The 19878-nt window shown below is 50.5% G+C and overlaps 1 protein-coding gene across 1 annotated transcript; it reads left to right on the forward strand.

The window, feature by feature from the left end:
* Window positions 1-7083: 7083 nt before the first annotated feature.
* On the forward strand, window positions 7084-17410 carry LOC104510971 (apoptosis-inducing factor 3-like; the record flags this gene model as incomplete). The annotated part of the gene is made up of 5 exons (XM_010153399.1): window positions 7084-7297; window positions 12401-12510; window positions 14470-14579; window positions 15938-15982; window positions 17268-17410. Coding segments are annotated over 5 exons (622 nt in total), but the record flags the coding sequence as incomplete, so codon positions are not given.
* Window positions 17411-19878: the final 2468 nt, after the last annotated feature.

Here is a 19878-nt window from a genome sequence, read left to right on the forward strand (position 1 = left end):
CCGGGGGTGGTGGTGGGTGGGCAGCAGGAGAGCTCAGCCCACACCCTGCAGCCCCATCCAAACACCCACTGCCAGCTCTTCCCTGTCCTGTCTCCTCGTACCCCCGCCACGCTCCCTGCTTCTGCCTTCTCGCAGTGCTGGGGAGCACAACGGGCCCCTTGTGCCCCGGGGTGGGTTTGTGGGACAGCCATCCCCGTATAGACGCGTGGGGGTCACCTTCCTTCCTGCTGCGGCTTTGCCACTCGCTGGCTAGCCATTAATTTTGTCCAGGCTGGGAGGAACCAGAGAAGGAGCAGGAACTCCTTCATTCCTTGGTGCTTTCTCAGTCCCGCCACCCAGGTCAGGTCCTGGGGGATGCTCTGCTTTCCAGATTTTATTTTCTTGGCAGAGCTTGCCCATGCGCACTGTCTTCCGTAGGGAAGGCAGCTGTAGGCATCAAGGATGTTGCCCTTGCCCTGCACACCCCCTCGGCAGCTGGGCTGGCTCCCTGCCCTTTGTGGTTTGGCATAGGTAGGAGAGGAAGGGGCTGCAGCACAGGCTGTGTGTGCACACGGGCTGGTGGACGGAGGTCTGGTTGGAAGTGTCAATGTTAAGCCTTGTCCTGAGCCCCTGCCTGCACCGCGTGGCAGTCCAGGGTCATCACACCCAGCAGCACACACTCCAACGCAGTGCTGGTCCCCAGGGACCGATGTTGGGGGCTGGTGCAGTCGGGGTTGGAGAGCTCCCATCCTGCTGCTTGTTTTGGCCACCTAAGAAGGAGCTGAAGGGCGACTGTGCCCTTGTTACCTGCTCATGCCCAAGGGCAAGGAGAATCAGACAGTTGTGCTGATCTGTCAGATCAGCCAGCATCCACATGTAGCCTTTGTGGGTGGAAAAATGTCTTTCGGGGACCTTTTATTGGCAATTTGTTTTCATTGCCTCAGGCAGTGGGGATTTCAGGTTGAAGAAATCAAAAGGTCAGGGGGGCGATAAAAGGCTGCGACCCACTGAGCAGCTGGCTGTGGCCCTCTGCCTTTGCTTTGCAAGGCAAAAGGAGAAGATGGAGGTGGTTTTCTGTCCCTGACCTGTACTGTCATTATTTTATGGGTCACTGCAGTGCCAAGGTAATATGGCATTGGGCACTCTGGTCAAATATCTATCTTCACCTTCGCTGCTGAACTGTAAGTGGGAATACCCACACTGTTTACATCCTCCCTTGAAATGTTTTAAGGAATGAAAATGCATCCAGGAGTAAATGCCTTTGTTGACTAAACTTGTAACAAACTGCTGGCAGTTCTACTTTATTTTGTATACCATCAGCAAAACTGTGTTTAATCTTGGACTGGTGCAGGAATAAAAGTGCTCTGCAGGCATATTTCTTGAACTGCAGATTTTTATGTAGGGCTGTATTTGCATAGCAGGGCCAAATGACTGAAAATACCATCCTTTAACACAACACTCACTCGGTAGCTCTGGTTTTGATTAGCAGTCTTCAAAGGCTTTTGACAAGCCTTTCCCCAGCCCCTGGCTGGCAGATCACTGACTGCGGTGCTTCATCTTGGTCGTTATAAAACCTGCAAATGCAGTGAGGTAAACAGATGCGTTTGCTGATACTGACTGTTCTCAAAAAGAGGTTTCACAGCCTTTTTATCATATTTGTCATTCCCCTTTCTCACGGGAACTGTGCATCACCAAAGCTTAACGGCGGATTTCCCTATTTCTAAAAACCCACCTATCCCCTGTATGAATGAGAAGCAAACCATGTAGGGACAGAACAGATCTACTTTCTCCATCAGTGCTATTTTGATATGAGGGGAATGTTTCGGATGCAGCCTGAAGTCAACCAAATTTATTTAGACACTTTCGAAAGATGTGTAGGTGGGAGGTTGTTATCTGCTCCATCTTCTTATACTGGAGTGAGACCCTCAGCCCCCCTGAACACCCTCAGCATTTGTCAACATAACTTTGAAGTTTCACACAGGTTGCTGTGTGCCAGGAAACCCTTCGATGAGTGGATCATTGGTACAAGAGCTTTGGGCAGTGGAGTCCTGCAGCAGTAAATAACCGTGCTGGCTGTACCAGAGGCCAGCCCCAAAGTTTGGGTGCTGCTGCAGTGCCCGACCCCATCCTGATATTTAAGTGTTTAATTAAAAGCTTATTTTCAAGCAGCGAAGTAATCTTCTGTTACCTCTAGTGCTGCAATCCCATGATGTTGGATACTCTTCTGAAGGCCCAGTTCTCAATTTCTGCATAATGTTTTTCCCTGTTTTCGCTTGGGTGCGTGAAGCAAAGGTGATGAGCTGCCAGCTGTCCATCTGTGTGGGATCCCAGCACCTGGTTGGGAGAGGCAGCCAGGTCAGGACGGCAGGTAGAGGGAACACTGTGCACCAGTGGTGGCTTGGTGTGAGCTGCAGCAGTCCCATCTCATGGGGGGCCGACTGCAAATCCTATAAAGTTGTGATTATTTTCCTTTGCTCAGTGCTTGATGGTGGGGCAGGGCAGCAGCTCTGGCACAGCACAGCATGTGCACAGCTGAGCTTTGCCCTCGCACAAAGAATGCATTTGGCTCTGAGCAGGGAATGTGTCCCCTTCACAGGGATGCTGCACACTGCTGGGGCAGGCTGCCATGGGCTGTGGGTCCTCAGCTTGGCTCCACCAGTGCCCCCAGGGCTTGACTGCTAAGTCCTACCTCCTGGTTTTCGGGAGCGTGGCATTTGCTGAACAGGGCATCTGGAGAAGGAGGGCAGAACCGGGCATGTTTGATGGGATGGTTTTGTTGTTAGCTCTGCCATTTTCAGTAGATACAGTTTGGAGTTTCTTTGTGACCACCTAAAGGATTTGTCGTTGAGGTCTGCAGTTAGACAGCAGAGGGGATGCCTGGAGAGTGCAGCTCTCGCAGGGCAGAGCTAGACCCCAAACGTGTCCCACAGCAGTGGATTTACCCTGTGCTGGCTGCAGGAAAATAAGCCCTGGTGGAGTAAGCCAGGCTTTCTGGCTGTGCCCACTGCTGGTCCCTCCATCACCCCTGCACTTGATGCTTCTCTGGTTTCTACTTCTCTGGGAGCTGTGGGCACCATACAGCCAGTACAAGGCTGTTCCCTGCCCTCAGTGCCTGCAGCCCCTAAGCAGGAATCCCTGAGGCATTGCAGGGTTTTGTTGTTGGGGAAGGGAGACATAGAGCTCTCCCCTCCACCACCCAGCTCCTCCATCCCCCGTGGCCAGGCATCATCATCTTACCCAGACTCTTCTACATTCCAGCGAAATCTTGGCTCATGCCAGTTGTCTTTTCCCCTGACCTGCCATATTAACTTAGCTTTTTCCTTTCTACCATTTTGAGTATGGTACTTTAAACAGCCTGATACCCATAGTTTAAATTTAGCCTCTAGAAGGTCACTGAGCTGTACTGGGAATCTAATCCTGTTGTAAAGAAGTCTTGGGTCAATTAATTGCCTTAATTTTTAAAAATAATGACTGTGGTTCTACACTGCAGCCCAGCCACCCTCTACCTGCCAGCACCCTGCCCAGGGGTCGATGTCAATGTTTCCGGCCCTGTGTCTCAGGTACCTGCCTAAAAGTGGGCAGAGGTTCTGACTTGTCCCACAAGGCTGTGTATAGTGATGGAGAAGGAATAAATGTATGGGAGATGTGATGGGGTGTTAATGACTGACTGCCAGGTGTTCGTGACATGAGGCGAAGTGCAAGAGTATCGTGGGGGAAAAACCACAACTGATCCAACTGTGATAAATGGGACTGGGGCACAGTTCTGGATGTGCACACAGGTGTCCTGGCTGTGCTCCCATGTAAAGGCTGAAAACCTGGGAACAACAAAAAAAGAAGGGTCAAAATTTATAATCTTGACAAGAGTCTGTATTTTAAGAAATTCCATGATTTTTAGGGAGCTGACTCAGGATTTTTGAATCCTAAGAGCTGGCAGTGCTGAGGTGTGTGATGTGTGGTATTAGCCCCTGGCCTGCTGCGTTGTCCTTTGTCTATCTCTGTGTGTGTATATACAGATAAAAAATACATATATATTAAAAATGTACGTGAACACACAAAACCACATACATACACGTATATATAGGTGTATAAGGGATGGTGGCACAGGGCAAGCAGGCACATCTCTACCTCTCCCTATCACTCTCTGTGTCTAGGTGCATACAGTTGCCCTGGGAGCTACAGCTATCCCTGTTGTTCCCCAAAGCTGTGGCCAGGGCAGTGCTGCTGTGTGACCGTGGTGGCCTTGGCCGGTCCTGAAGGAGTCAGCAATTGCACAGATTTGTAGGCATGTGCACGAAACTTTCCAAAGAGTTTGCTTTAAGCCCAGGAACTTCTAGCAGTTGGAGAAAAAGATTGTCAGAGGGATGGAGCATGCTTGAGACAGCGGCACTGCGCCAGTCAGATTTCAGAATTTATTTGGTTTATAAATATTTCATTTAAATGTCATTTTCCCTGATTGTGATTGAAGCAGTTTGCTGGATCAGCTCAGGTGCCGCTGAGTCCCAGATTCCTGGAGAGATCATCCCTCAGGAATGCAGGTCTCTGGCCAGAGGGCCACCCCATGCGGGGCTGGGGGGGATGAGGAGAAGGTGAAGTGGGATAAAGGGTCAGGGAGAGGTTAGTGGGAATTGATCCCCATGGAGGCAAGTGGTGATGTGTGTGCGCTTAAATAGGATGGGGGAAGACTTTATTCCTCTTTTTCTTTTCCTTGGGACATTTGCCCAGCAGAGTTGGTGATTGCTGAGCAAGGATCGCTGGGAACACTAGCGTGTACTGGTGCCAGACACCTGCTGCTTTTGGTGTATATTTTTCTGACCAAGAAAGAAGTGAAGAGCTCAGAGCTGAATTTCCATCTTCATCCTCACAGGTTCATATACCTGTGGATCAGTGGGTGCTCCGGGTGCTCACCTGACCCAAATGTAGTTTGAAAACCAAAGCTCTGGGTCATTGGGCCAAATGAGAGTTGAGGGTTGTTCTCTGCAGGCTGAATTCACCACCATTAACATCACCATTAGGGCTTAGAGCCACTGGCTTCATCGGTGCCATCCCGGTCTCATCCTGCACCATGGTTGGCAGGAGCTGCCTGGCTCCAGGGTCTGGCCTCAGGATGCATAGCCCTATTCTCTCCAGATATAGGACTGATTGACTGTGTAACTGTATGAAATTGTCTTCCTGGTTCTTTGACTGGTAGTCCAGGGACTGGCATAAATGGATGTTTGTTATATTGCCTAACTCTGTCCTGTAAAATCCGTGTCTGCTTTTCCAAACACCACAGGAAAACAGTGCTTATGGAAAATGGCCTCTTTGCTAGTTGTGTTCCTTCTGCGAGCTGGGCGGCTTCTGTAGAGCTCTGGGAACAAATTTGTTCATAGCAACATTTTTTGTTTTTCAAAAGCATAGTGCTGGGCCTGTTAGTTTACAGTAGCTCCTGCAGCTGCAATAATGCAACAGAAGCTCACATTTTCTGTGGGTTCAGTGTGGATACACAGAAATGCTTTACTGGATCTGTCCATCACAGCGCTGAGTGCATCCCATCCCTTGTGAGTGTGGGGATTTGGCACTTTGGCAAAAAGGCACCCCATCCCTGCCCTGCTGAGCTGGCACAAAAAGCAGAAACATGCAGGTCTCTTGAAACAACCACCTGCTTCCAGTGCCTGGACAGCCATGGCCGCTTGCTTTTCTCCTGTCCTAAATGAGTGACCTTCCCTCTTGACATTTTCTTCCATCGTCCTCTCAATGGACTTGCAATAAATGGTGTGGGGCAACAAATGAATTTGGGAAGACCCAGCACCCTTCTCTTGTTGCAGGGCTCATCCCACTCTTCTGGGGAACATTGTTCTGCTCTCTTTGCCTTTCCTTAACCTGTTTCAGTCATGTGTTTTAATTTTATTTCTGCACAGCTTTTCCTGTTCATGACATTTACAAGACGGGGAAAGCTCAGCAATCTCCTGTTTGCGTGGGACACCTCTTCAGTCTCCAGCACTTACCCACCAGCTCTCTATAGAACTCCCCCAGGGTTTATTTTAAATATTAATGGCTTTAGTTTTATGAAGTCCCTAGGACCTAAAGTGGTGTTTTTCAGTTTATGATGTGAGAGCTCATCATCAGCTTCTTCTGATGCTTCTGTGTCCAGCTTGCTCCCCCTGGGCATGGGGCAGCAGTTGGGCGTGCGGTGAGGTGGGTGAGCTGTGCCCTTCAGGGGGCTCAGAGGCACATTGGCATGTCTTCACATGGGTGGCTTAGGAGAGCCCCTGTGCTCCCCTTCCATCCCTGTGTGGGGAGGACCAGGAGCACATCCAGACTGAGGCAAAGGGAGGGCGGGGGGGACGGAGGGGTAGTGCCATGCCATGTCTTGCTCCATCACTGCCCCCTGCCAACACCTGTGATGGCAGTGGAGCCGAGGGGACCTGCTGGCTCCACTGCCCCCTCTGAGGTTGAGGTGATGTGCTGCGCTGGCGCTAGCAGCTCCCGTGTGTTCTGGTCCCCTGGTCCCCAGGCCAGAGATGCTTTTATTGTCAAACCTGTTCAGTGCTGTCCACCTAAGTAAAATGGACCATTCCTGATTTTCCCACTTCATGCTGAAGGTTCACTCTGCACCAAAAACCTTGTGCAGAAATAATTCTGGATGTTTCTAGTTCCTTATTAATTGGTCACCACCTAATGAAGCAACTTTATACACCATGCAGTGCTGGCTTTCTCTTTCAGTTAATGTCTTCTACCAACAATTAAAGGGTTTTCTGTAGTCTATCCGAGCCCTAGGGTGCTTGGCATGCCTCACATTTAGCTGCCTGAAGCTGTTTTCCACTTAAACAGGACAGGAACTATGGCTGAGGGGTTGTTTTGCACTGATGACTAATGCCTGCTCGCAAGAATATGTACTTTATGCATGCAAAGGTGCCTGATGGAGAAAGAACAGTGGAATAGTGGGCTCAGGTAATCAAGCTGAGTTTACTATTAAATGTTTTATTTTCCCAAGGAAACCAACAAACAATGTCTGTTCTGATGATTTCTGTCAGCCCCCTTCAAAGTCCAGGGAAGGAGAGAAAGGCAGAAAGTCAGCAAAAGCTCTGGCTTCATTTTAGTGGAAATTTCTGTTTCTTCCTGCAGTTGAAGTGAAAATTGAGGTTGTGATACCCGAGAAGGAGAGAAGCAAGGAGGAGATGTCGCCCAATGGGAAAGCCAGTCCCTTGATCTACAAAGTCAATGGGACTGCCCGGCATTATCATCTCGAGGAACATCCCATTGCGAGCAATCCCTATCACAACCCAAAGGATGTGGTGGAAGCATCCGTGTGTCATGTGAAGGACCTGGAGAATGGACAGTAAGTGAATAAAATCTTTGCAGGTAAAACTTGGGAGACCTTATACTCCAAACCAAACCACCTATCTTCTTCTTTACAGTTTCTGGAGATTATAATTTTACTCGATAACATTTTTTTTTTTCCCTTCTCTTAAAAAAATGACATCACGGACAAGTGACAACTATTTTTTACTGGAAGGTCTGCTGTTTCTTGCACCGCCCACCCTGAGACTTGTCTTAGAAAGATGCGATGTTTGGTAGCAGAACTTCTCAGCAGGCTCTGCTCATCTTGTATTAGATAACCCTGACTATTTTTTATAAGTTTATAGCTTTAGTAGTTTTACAAAGCATCATGAGCAGCACATGGGGGGAGCTGATGGGCAGATCATGTGCTCCACCACTTCTCCAGTGCATTGCTCTTTTAGCTGAGCTCATCTCTTTCAATTTGCTCTTTAACCAAGGATGCAGTTTTCAAATTTTTTCGCTAATGGCAACACACTTCAGCTGTGTATAGTTTCATTACTCAGGTTTAAGGGTTTTCTGAACTCTAAAAGATGTCTGTCCCAGTCACTGTGCTTTACAGGCTGGTGTTTCTTTTCTGGGGTAGATGTACCTTTTCTGCAGCATGTTCTGATAGTCTGATGACCAACATCCTTTTATTCCAGCGAGGGGTGTTGTCAGGTGTGTAGGCCACAGCAGGAGTCTGGCAGCTATTTGCTTTAAATTGAACTGTTACTTGTGATAATATTCTGGAATAGTCCATTTAATACAAGCAGCTTTGTGCTAAGCTTAAGGGGCTTCATAGGCTATAAATTCTTCTTGTTAGGTAAGTTCATCTAGGAATAAACTGGTTGGTTTTTTTTTTTTCCCACTGTGATGGGAATTTATGTATTAGACTTCTACAAAGTGATGCACTCTGTTGGATTAAATCTTCACATGATGAGGTGTGGCTGACTCTGCAGGCTCTGCTGCAGCGTGGAGAAATGTGAGAGGTGGGGGTGAAGACTCAGTAGAGATGCACTGGCAAGCACAGTGGGTGCAGGGCTGCTTCCAGGAGGTAATGGGCAACCTGCTTCCTCCTGCGCAGGTGAGCAGCAATAGCAAGGTTGGGGAGGAGGAGACCTGGGGTAGAGCATAGGCAGTGACTGGGATTGCCTGGAAGTTGGAATGAAGCAAAAAGGGGAGACTGCCCGGGAAATACTGGATGCACAGGGAGGGTCCTGTCCCGGTGTCAAGATGTAGCCTAACAGCTGAACACCAAGTGATCATGGAGGCAGCTTCTGCTGACTTTGTGGTTAGGGTGTTGCTAAGACTGTGCTCTGCTTTGGTGCCCTGTTGCAAGAAGGACATTGAGAAATCAGAGCTTCAATAGATACGTTGACTGGAAAGCATGCAGTGTAGTAGATGGAAAGATTTGAAGAGCTCTGCCAGTCACAGAGAAGGTGAGGAGGGAGCTGGCTGCAGTCCCTGAGAACACACCTGGCTGCAAGTGGCTGTAGCAGGAGTTCCGCAGCTGAAGTCAGGGCTAGAAACTGGCATTGGTCTGGAAATGGGGCTCACACTTCAACTGTGTGTGCATTCAGCTACTGAAACATGCTACCAAGTATGGCAGTGGACTTCCACCACTGGGCATTTTAAATTGAGAATAGCTTTTTTTTTTAGCTGACAGGATCTAGCTCAAAAGAGAGGTGCTGTGAGAAGGTCCCACAGCTCATGTAAGCAAAGGGCCAGACCAAAGGAGTCCCTTCTTGCCCTGATATCCGGAGTGATTTTCTGGGATGCTTCTCTCGAGTACTGCGCTGCGCAGTGGTGTGCATGGGCACAGCAGTAGGTGCGGGGCACTGGCACAAGGGTTCAGGCGCCTCTTAAGCTGTGTAGGTAGCACCTGCAAGCACAAGATATTCTTTCTGCTCACCCTTTCTCCCTTTCTCAGCAGAACCAGTAAACGATACTGGTGCACCCAGCTAGCCTCGCAGCAGGCTAACTGGGGGAGGTCAGTGCACTGCAAACAGAACACAGTCCCCGGTGCTGCCTCAGCTCCTGAGCAAAGATTCTTTGCAGGCCAGAGCTTAGTTTTAGCTCATGCTTTCCAAGTGGGGAGTGGAGTGGGGCAACAGGACAAATTCCCAACTGAGCTAATAGCTCACGATACTGGTGCACCCAGCTAGCCTCGCAGCAGGCTAACTGGGGGAGGTCAGTGCACTGCAAACAGAACACAGTCCCCGGTGCTGCCTCAGCTCCTGAGCAAAGATTCTTTGCAGGCCAGAGCTTAGTTTTAGCTCATGCTTTCCAAGTGGGGAGTGGAGTGGGGCAACAGGACAAATTCCCAACTGAGCTAATAGCTCAGCAGGACAGGAGCCTTGCAGGTGGGTGTGTGCTGTCTTGGAGACACCAGGTCTTGTTTTTGACTCTCAGGTCCTACAGTTCCTTGGGCAAGTTGTAAACTCTTTCACTTATCTTATCTTCCCATAGACTTATGGTTGTCATTTAACGAGAACCAAGGTTTTATGTGAAGTACTGCATAGCTGAGGAATGCAGTAGGACTTGTATTGCCTGTGTGGAAGGAAGGACCTCCAAGTGCCAGTGTCTTACACGGAGGGGGAGCAGAGCTGCATCCCTTGGGGGTGGGGCTGCCAATTTAGTGGGACAGAACAGCTCCCAAGGGCAAGCGTGATGAGCTTTGCTGCTGGTTTTGCCAGAGGTGGCAAGGGAGTCAAATATTTGCTGTTAGTCTAGTGGTACAGTTGATGCAGGTGGAGCAGGCATCTGCATGAAGCCTTGTTCAAGATGGGTTTGAAGGTGTTACAGAGGTGCTGGTGGACTGAGCCCTGGTCTCATCTCCGTGTTGTGAAGCAGAGAGGGGGACAGGTGTCTCTGTAGCCTGGGTGCAAGTGACAGGGTAGAGTTGGGATGTTACCCCAAGAGGAATGAGCAGGCAAAGTGAGTCCTATTCATCTGAGACCCAGGGACCCATTGTGTCTGAATGGCATTTATGGATCACACATGGCTAATAGCTTTCCTGAGCACAGGGGATTTGCTGTGTGCACAGAGGTGTATACAGCATGCCAGATGCATCCCAGATGTGCCAGGCTTGCTGTAGAGGTGGTCCACTTCACACAATGGGAACAACCAGGATTTCCAGATAAACATCAAGGTGTGCGGGGACAGGCTATCTGGCTGGAACAGAGGCCACATCCAGGGAACAGCAGGTCTGCACTAGCTCTACATCCAGCTCCCTGCAAAGCAAGGGCTCACACCTTGTCTCTTCACTTTCCTCCACGGTTAGCTGGAAGGCCTTGCTGTAGGGGAGCAGCTGGTGATAATTGCATTGGTAAGAGGTTCAGTGCCTTGCACAGGGCCATGGATTGCACTGGGTGTACTGGGGCTGTTGTTTATAAAGGGAGCACCTGAGCGGTAAGAAGGACGTGAGGAGAGGACATGTTGGGATGAAAATCTGGTGGAGACACAGTGAGAGAGCAGAGGGTAAACATGTGGTCAGTGAAGGACAACATCAGTCTCACTGAGCGATGCTTGAGCAGCCTGCACTGCCCCTATGGCTGGAAAGCTGCAGAAATCCCCTTGACAAAGATCTGGGCAGATGGAGGAGTGAGAGTCTCAGTGCTGGAGCCTCCCGAATCCCAAGCTTCAGACTCTGCAGTGAGGAGCAGTGGACAGCCTCCTGGAAATGATGAATGGTTGAAAGACTCATATTTCAGTGAATAGTGCAACTGCCCAGTGTAATACAACTGCCTAAATGCAGTCCAGTTGTGTGTATGGTGGCAGGGCTTGGAAACTCTTCCAAATAAAAGGACCTCTTGCAGCTGTGTTGGAAACCTGTGCCTGGCCAGCCTGTGGCAAGCAGAGCAAGGTGGCATGGCTGACTGGGGAGGAGGCATGCCATTCCCAGGGAGACCTGGGCAGTCAGTTGCTGTGGGCAAAGGCACCCACTCTTTGGGGATGCTGCACCCATGCTGTGTCCGATGCAGAGGTCTGTATTGCTCAGCACAGCCCTGCTGAGCCGGAGAGCTGTAGATCAGCTCTCAGTCAAGCCAAGGGAGTTTGGAATAATTTTCTTAAAATGGTGTTTTCCAGCACTAATGGCATTGTTAATCACTCATCTTTCTGTCTTTGCAGAGAACGTGCAAAAGAGAGGCTTATGGCCAGCACAGGGGTGGCTGCAGCCTCAGCCTGGCTTGGCTAGTGAAGGACCAGATGACTTACCCTGGAGCTAGGGGGGCTAAAAATTGCAAAGAAAGGATTCCTGATGTGTTAATCACGCTTTTGTCCAGGGTACCACACAAGCAACTGTGGTCTTTCAGAGAGAACTCAAATCTCTCTAGGGGAATGGCTCGAGGGTTAGTTGGCTCCTAAGCAAATGCAGGGCTGAGTGCCAGTAGCACCAGGGAGGCAAAGCAGAGAAGATGCAGAGCTTGGGCCAGCAGTCCAGAGCCGGTGGGCAGGTCTCTGGGGGAGCTTTACTGTGCAAAAACAGCTGAGGGAAACAGCATGTCACACATAGGTGTCTGCTGTCCTGAAGGTTTTATCAGGAGAAGGTGACCCTGCGTTGTGGCCAGGACCAGAGCATGATCCCCTGAGGCACAAGGAGACAGACCCCAAGGCTGAATACACAAAGGGTCAGAGTTGCCTCTCCCTGGTTTTCAGATCTCAGAAATGTGTTTGTTTTGAGTGAGTGAACACAAGCCTGGCAGGGACCTGCTGAGCTGCTGGGGCCAGGAGGCAAGGTAATGCCGCAGTAAAACCAGTTTGGTTTCTTGTTCCCACTACTGCTGAAAAGATTTATTCTGACCTTCTGGACTTGGGTGGAGACCACCAGCTGCTTCCCGGGCAGCTGGGGACGTGCTTTGTCTACAATCACGGATGAAGAAGCTGCCACTCAGTGGCCCAGCTTGGATCTGGCCCAGGCTGGGAGCAGCAGAGCCACCTCCAAAGCTGGCTCAGGGACAGCAGTGACCCACACCTGTAAATCACCTGGAGACGGTGGTGAGCAAGTTGAAGGAGGAAGGGGGTAGTCTGGTGGGACCAGGGCTGAGGCGCAAGGTGAGGGGATGATGTCCGCTGTCAGGCAGATGCTCTGCCATGTGCTTTCTGTGCTCCTCCTCCCCAGGATGCGGGAAGTGGACCTGGGCTGTGGGAAGGCTCTGCTCATCAAGGAGAGCGGTGAGTTCCACGCCGTGGGACACAAGTGCCCCCATTATGGGGCCCCCCTTGTCAAAGGTCAGTCTGTGTCACTTCATAAGAGCTTCACCAAGAGCTTCAGAGTGTTGGCAAAAGCAGCCCGATGCTCATCCAGCTGCGTTGCCCAGACACCAGGCAGTGCCATGCTGCAGGCTCAGCATCATCCCAGCATCTCCTTGCTAGGGGAATGCATGAGCAGAAAGCTGGGGCTGCACAAAACTACTGGGAGCACATTGCCGCAGGTCTGGTTTGCTGGTGACCCCAGCTTGCCACTGCTGGTCACAGGGCTGGGGCTTCTCTGAGGAACAAAACAGCATAGGCACCATTAAATTCTGCTTCTGCTTCATTCTTCAGCTGGAGCTGAACCTCTCTGGGATGGTATGAAACAGCTACATCTCACTGTCTCCATGCAAACACTGGTTTTATGGGGCTTCTCATGTTGTTCTGTTTATGGGTTCCCAGCCACGGGGGAGTTAAAAAAATGTCTTAAAGGGAAAAAAAAAAATCATCTTATGATTTTTCAGACCACTCAGTCTTAAAAAAACCCCACAAAACCACAGCTCCCTGTAAACCAAAATCCTGTTTGGGGGAAGGAGGAAGCTCTTTGGACTGATGGGATCCTTGCAGTAGCAAGAAGAGATGTTGCTGGACTTCCTGATTGAAGTGGGGTGAGGTACAGTGGTTTCCCATCTTGCCACATAAAAATACACATCCTGGAATTTTCTCAGCATGGGCTTCAGGCAAGTCCCGAACCAGAGTCTAAGTAATGGCAGCAGGCAGGGCTAGCCCTGCTGTGTGCTGGAGAAGTGCCTCACCCAAACTTGGCAGGAAGGGGGCACTTAGCTGGAGGTGGGATCCTGGAGAAGCCAGCAGAGCATTCTGCTGGGTGCCCTCCGGGCACTGCTGGCCCAGCAGTGTGGGGCTCTCAGCCCCCTGCCTGAGGCTAGCAGACCGCTGAGCAGGGCAGGAGCCCCACACTGCTCCATGGCCAATGAAGGGGAGAGCCCGTCTGCCTTTCAGAGACCTGCGGGCATGTCCCTGAGACTGGCTATTTGCACAAGGATCTTGCCGGGGAATATAGGATCTGCTGTGGAAGTAAGCGCAGGGGCTGCCCCTGCATCCTCCTGTGTGGTGGGTGACAAGACACGGTACTGCTGTGCCTCGGCAAGCAAAGGCACAAGCTCAGGACCAGTATGAATGGCCAAACTGTAGCTGTTTGCTCTGCCCCGGTGTTGTGAGCCAGCTCTTTCAGGCAGGGAAGACAAAGTCCAATATAGCAGTCTCTGCGCAAACACTTGTGAGGAGTGAACTCATGGCTTTGGGCATGTCACTTGCTCTCAGTAAGTGATGCTCTGCTTGAGGCAGTGCTTGCTCCAGGTGCTACCGGGGCTTTTAGGGCTGACTACGAGACCCTAGAGACTGCAGCCCCAGGCCCTGCCAGAGAACAAGATTATATTCCAGGCAGAGCAGACAGCTTTGGACCTGTGCTCAGAGGTGCTGGAAGGGCACTGTCAGCAAGGGCATTTTAGATGGAATCCCTCATACAGGATCCCAGTTGGTAATTGTGTTCACTCTACCTCAAATTGCCCCATGTGCAAGAGCCACGTCAAGTAGCTAAGGTGCTGCTGACCTTCCAGGTCCACAACTGCCATGTGTCATGTAGGAGAGGTGACACCTCTGGGTAAAGAAGGACTGTCACAGGTACATGCTTGCAGTCTGGGCTTTGAAGCTGCTTGGTGTGGAGCAGCACCGCTCCTGCCACTGCAGGAGGCCCTGGGCAGCAACCTTCAGCCTCAGAAGGTCAGCCTCACTCAGCAGTGGTGTTCACGCTGTGAAGAAACCGAGGAGTCCACCATTGCTGGGATAGTGGGAGGGAGACCTGGCCTCTGCCATCCCTGCCCTGGCCAGGCCACAAGCAGCTCAATCTCAGTAGGCTGCAGGCAGGGACAGAGGCAGCTGCAGGGCAGCATCAACTCTGTTCTGCTGTGTTTTGTGCAGGGGTTTTGTCCAAAGGAAGAGTTCGCTGTCCCTGGCATGGAGCTTGCTTCAACATTGCCACAGGAGACATAGAGGACTTTCCTGGCTTGGACAGCTTACCCAGGTTCCAGGTGAGACCTTTGTTTTGCAGGAGAGGAAATCACAGGATGTTTTGGGTTAAAAGGGACATTTGCAGATCAAGTCCAGCCCCCTGCCATGGGCTGGGCCACCTTCCACTACACCAGGTTGCTCAAAGCCCAGTCCAGCCTGGCCTTGAACACTTCACAGATGGGACATCCACAACTTCTCTGGGCGACTGGCTTCAGGGTCTCACCACCCCCATTGTAAAACATTTCTTCTTACGTCTGATCTGTGTCTTCCCTCTTTCAGTTTAAAGCCATCGCCCCTTGTCCTGTCACTACAAACCATCATTAGAAGTCTCTCTGCATCTTTCTTGCAAGGCCCCATTAAGTACTGAAAGGCTGCAATAAGGTGTCCCCAGAGCCTTGTCTTCTCCAAGCTGAACAACTCCAACTCTCAGCCTTTCCTCACAGGAGAGGTGCTCCATCCCCCCGATCATTTTCATGTCCCTCCTCTGGACCCCCTCCAACAGGTTTATGTCTTCTTGGGCTGAGGACTACAGAGCTGGATTCAGAACTGCAGGTGGGGTCTCACCAGGCAGAGCAGAAGGGTAAAATCTCCTCCCTCGATCTGCTGGTCATGCTGCTTGTGAGCAGCCCAGGATACGGTTGGCCTTCCAGACTGTGAGCATACACTGCCGGCTCATTTCCAATTTTTCACCCACTGGTGCCCCCAAGTCCTTCTCTGCAGGGCTGCTCTGCATCCATCCCCCAGCCTGTGTTGGTACTGGGGGTTGCCCCAACCCAGGTGCAGGACTTTGCACTTGGCTCTGTTGAACTTCATGTGGTTGGCATGGTCCCACCTCCCCAGCCTGTCCAGCTCCCTTAGGATGGCATCCCTTCCCTCCAGTGTGTCATCGCCACCATTCAGCTTGGTGTCATCCACAAAAACGCTGTTTGCATTGAATAAGCATGTTTCTTGAATGTGTGAAGCAAACATTTTCCAAGGACATGCTAGGGTGGCCAGTGGAGAGCAGCACTTCACACAGCTCTCTCTCCTTCCTGCAGCTCCTCTTGCATCCACCCACAGGCATCAGGCACCTTCTGGAAACCTGAGGGTAGGGGTTCACAGTTTGGGAGGTCTCTTGAGCAGGAGTGGGATGAGACTGCGAAAGCAGCTGTAAGCCTGAGATAGAAATCAGGTTTTACACTGACCATTGGTGCATAGTTGACAAGAGACAGGAAACATCCCACAGCCTTCAGCTGGAGTAAGCCCTGCCATGGCCTGAGCCACTCTTGCAGGAGACCTGCTGCTCTGCTCATTAACTGTTGCACAGAGGGAGTAATCGACCTCTTCATGCCAGAGGTGCTCACTGTCCTGCAAACTGCTGCTGTTCTGTTTTCTGCAGGTGAAGATTGAGAAGGAGAAAGTGTACATCCGGGCAAGCAAGCAGGTGAGGGGCCACTGGCATCCCAAAATCAATGCGCATGCTTTTGCTTTTTGTTCTGTGGGTATGGGGGAAATGCTTTTCTTTCAGCTCTCTGAAGGGGAAGCAGTGTCTGAACAGAAGGATGTGTGAGCGTCCAACATAAAAAAAACAAAGGTCCACCTAGCCCAGTCCTGTCTCAAGCAACAGCCCAAAGTTTGTATGGAGGCATGAGTGGTGCAGGGCAGAGGTGTCGCGTGCCCCCAGTCCTGCCTACAGCTTCTGGACACCTGAGATGTGGAGTCCATAGATTGATGAGGTCTACCTGATGTTTGTCTGAACTTGTCCTGTGTTTCCTTAAGTTCAAAGCAACTTTTAGTTTAGTTGGCCCGTGGAAACAGGCCTGTTCTGTCAGCCTTTTGGCCTCACCTGCTGGATCTGAATGCGGCATGGTGATGACAGAGGTCGTCTGTGCTCCCCGTTGAGCCCAGATATCATCTCCTTTTGCTGGAGAGGAACCTGGTGCATGGTCAGGGATGGCTCTCAAACCCCCAGATATGATGGAGACTGAAGCCTGTTCAGGCCACTGACACCTTTCTTTCCATGAAAAGCCGCCTTCTGATTCCTATCAGGAGTATGCACATGTGAATCTCATGGCTCAGAACCAGCTGGACCCTTAGAGCATTTGGATTAGATCCAGAGACATCACCTGAATAACAGCACTTCTATTCCAGCTGATAGGGGTGGGATGTGATGAGGAGGGTTGAGCCTATTCCCTCTCCTGTAAACAGATTTTGGCTTCTGATGTCTGGCAGTGTGAGTGCTGTGCAGTGTAGGACAGCAGAGGTATGCTGGGATAGGTCCTTGGGTGTGCTCTGGTAGGTGGGACAAGTCCATCAGCTCCTTTGGATATCAGAGGTACATAAGTCCTGCTCAAGTGCAGGATAAATAAAGTTCCTGATAGGACTTCTGCATCTCCATCTCACCTGTTGGCTGCAGAATGGCACAATGACACACCTGGCTGCTTTTCCTAATTTTTTTCCCAGCTCTGTGTGCCTGGATTAATTTGCAGAAGATGATGGATTTATTTTTCTTTTGTACCTTGGAAGGAGGTAGTTCACTGGATGGTAGAGAGGTATTTGGATGAGCGTAGGTTTGGAGTCCTTGTTGGGTACAAGGGTGAAGTTGTCTCTGTCCAAGCTGTTTTATGACAACACTGTAGTTGTCCCCATTCCTGGTTACCCTTTAACCTGGCTACCAGGTTAAAGCTGAGAAAGGATAATGACGTTTGTTCTCTTTATTGGTGTTACAGGCTCTTCAGGCACAGAGGAGGACAAAGATGATGGCGAAGTGCATCTCCTTGAGCAACTATAACCTGAGCAGTACCAACGTTCTGATCATCGGTGCAGGTATCGGGTGGCATGTGCTGGGACTACTGCATGTGTCCTCTCCCAGGTGGGTGTGGGGAGAGCAGGGTGTCTCTGCTGTGCACCTTCTGTCACCCCACCTGCATCCCTCCCTGTGAAGAGGATGAAACCAGAGTGTCTTCCTGAGCCTTTTTGACCTAGACATAAGGTCCAAAGGTGCTCTGTGCCTCTGGTCTCACAGTCCTCTCTAGCAGGTGCTCTGAACCCTCTTCCCTCTACAGCCTGCCTGGATACATCACTAACCACTGATTTCCATAACTGCTAAGTGTGAAGTCCTCTTAGGGGTTCCTTTAATGTGGACACACCTTTTCCTCTTGGAGCCTGCACTTCTCTGTCTAATCCTATTGCAGCTGCCGGCAGCTCACCTCAAGGTGCTTCTCCGAAGATAATTTCTTCCATCTTCCCAGAAAATATAAAATCCCTTCATTAAAACCACCAAGCTATCTTTTCTTACCTCTTGGCCCAGCTCCATTTATGTAATGCAATTTTTGTAAAAAGCCTGGTGGAGTGAATCCCATCTTCCAAGTTTGCCTGTTTCTGGAACTTGTTGGATGCTAGGCTGGACCCTGTCATAGGGAAATTGAGGGTAGGAGGAGAACACAAACTGTCCTATATTGGAGCTGGAGTTGGGAGGGAACAGCAGCTCCCTGCACGTGGGATGTTGCCCTTTGATTACAGCCCCCAGGTCACCAGATCCAGCCTGGGGAAATGGGGAGCACACTGCGATCTCCCACTCCTGAAGTCTAACTTGTGGATTGTAGCCTAAGCAGAGGGGAAAACCAGCCTGGCCGGCTTTTCCCTTGCTGCTGGGCAACATTTTTCCCTTCACTATGCCCCTGCTGTTTGTTGACTGAAAGCCAGGTTGTGAAACTGCTGCTCTCCAAGGTCAGCCGGGCTGTCCTAGTGTACAGCAGGGCTGGAGAGTCATCAATATCCTCAGCAAAGTCACTCAACAGACAGCATTAGCCATCGCTGAAGGAGCTTTCTCAGGCTTGACCAGCTAAATTTACAGGGCTGTTAAAGACCAAGGTCTGTTCTGGTGGATGGGAAAGCATATTTCAAAGCTGGGGGTGTGGGAAAGAAGTGTTGGGAAGAGACAACCCATCCAGTACTGCATCGAGGACCAATATCCAGCCACGCCCAGCAGAACTGAGGCAAGTGACCATGGTCTCCTGCTTTGGCTTGCCCAGGGCCACTGCTGTGCTGCCCTGCTTGGTTCCCCATTGTCCGTGTGAAATCCTTGTAGATTTGGATGAATCTTTACTATCAAAAATTGAATTTGCAAGGAGGGCTCATGGGAGGATCAAACTGGCATCAGTGTAGCGTCAGTCCTGGCTCAGCGTGCTCCAGGCAGCATGCAGGGGACAGCCTTCCTGCTCTCTCTTTCATCGTCCCCTGCCTCCTTCAACAGGAGCATTTTGTTGATAAACCAAACCACGATACTGTCCAGGTACATGTTCTTTTACTGGTATTACAGAAACTCTGGCCCTTACAACACTCATCACTGAACAAGGCTCCCTCAGTTGAGAAGAGACTCAGGACTTTTCACCTGAGCTCTCCATTCTCACCAATTTGTCCAGGGAAGAAGGGAAGTGCCCATTAAGCCATCAAGCTGCCTGGCTGCAGGGGACAAGGCAGTTTTTTGTTTGATTTAGGCTTTTTTCCTGTGTTTAAAAGCAAGCAAACAAAAGAACCTCAAAGAAATGGCATGGAAAATCCTCTGCAGTGAATCATGCAATTGCACTTCAACTGTGAAGGGAGAACTCCCTGCCCTCCATGTTGAGCTGTAAATTCACCAAGTCCGGGGTGAGGAGAGGGGAAGATGCAAGGCACTTCCCAGACTAGGGGAGTTCAAGGGTCCCTGAGCTTGTGAGAGGTATGTAGGCATTGGCAGCACTCCTCAACTGTGCTCTTTGTGGGTTGGCATGTGTCATGGTTTAGCCTTATCTGGCAAGTACCACACAGTCACTCGATCACCTCCCTTCCCCCCTTCCATGGTGGAGGGGAGTCAGAGGAGAAGACAAGGAAAGCTTGTAAAATTGAGGTAAGAAATACTGAATAATATAAATGAAAATGATAGCAATGCTAATACTAACAATACTACTACTACTAAGTAATTAAAACAATAGTAAATAGAACAGCTATCCCAAAAGCTCACCGGTACCCTTTTGGGTCCTTACAGCACCCTCTCCTGAGACAGTCTGTGCCGAGGATGCACGGGGCATCTGAGCCAGTCACAGTGGGGTGTTTTTGCCACTCCTTCCCAGTCAGGCCTATTTCAGCCTCCAACACGGTCAGTGTTGGTCAAGCCCCCTGTCACTCCAGAAATACTAATGGATTGTACCTCTTTATAACTTGATGGCAGGAGGGGACCATGTACCCCCTGGGTGCGCTGTGCCCCCGTGCCCACTAGAGCTCTGTACTCCTGCAGCTCTGGTGTGCCAGGCCATTGAACCCACACAGCCCAGTAATCACGGTTGTCCCTAGAATCATAGA

The sequence above is a fragment of the Eurypyga helias genome, unplaced genomic scaffold, assembly GCF_000690775.1.
Source record: "Eurypyga helias isolate BGI_N326 unplaced genomic scaffold, ASM69077v1 scaffold1446, whole genome shotgun sequence".
Classification (NCBI taxonomy): Eukaryota; Metazoa; Chordata; class Aves; order Eurypygiformes; family Eurypygidae; genus Eurypyga; species Eurypyga helias.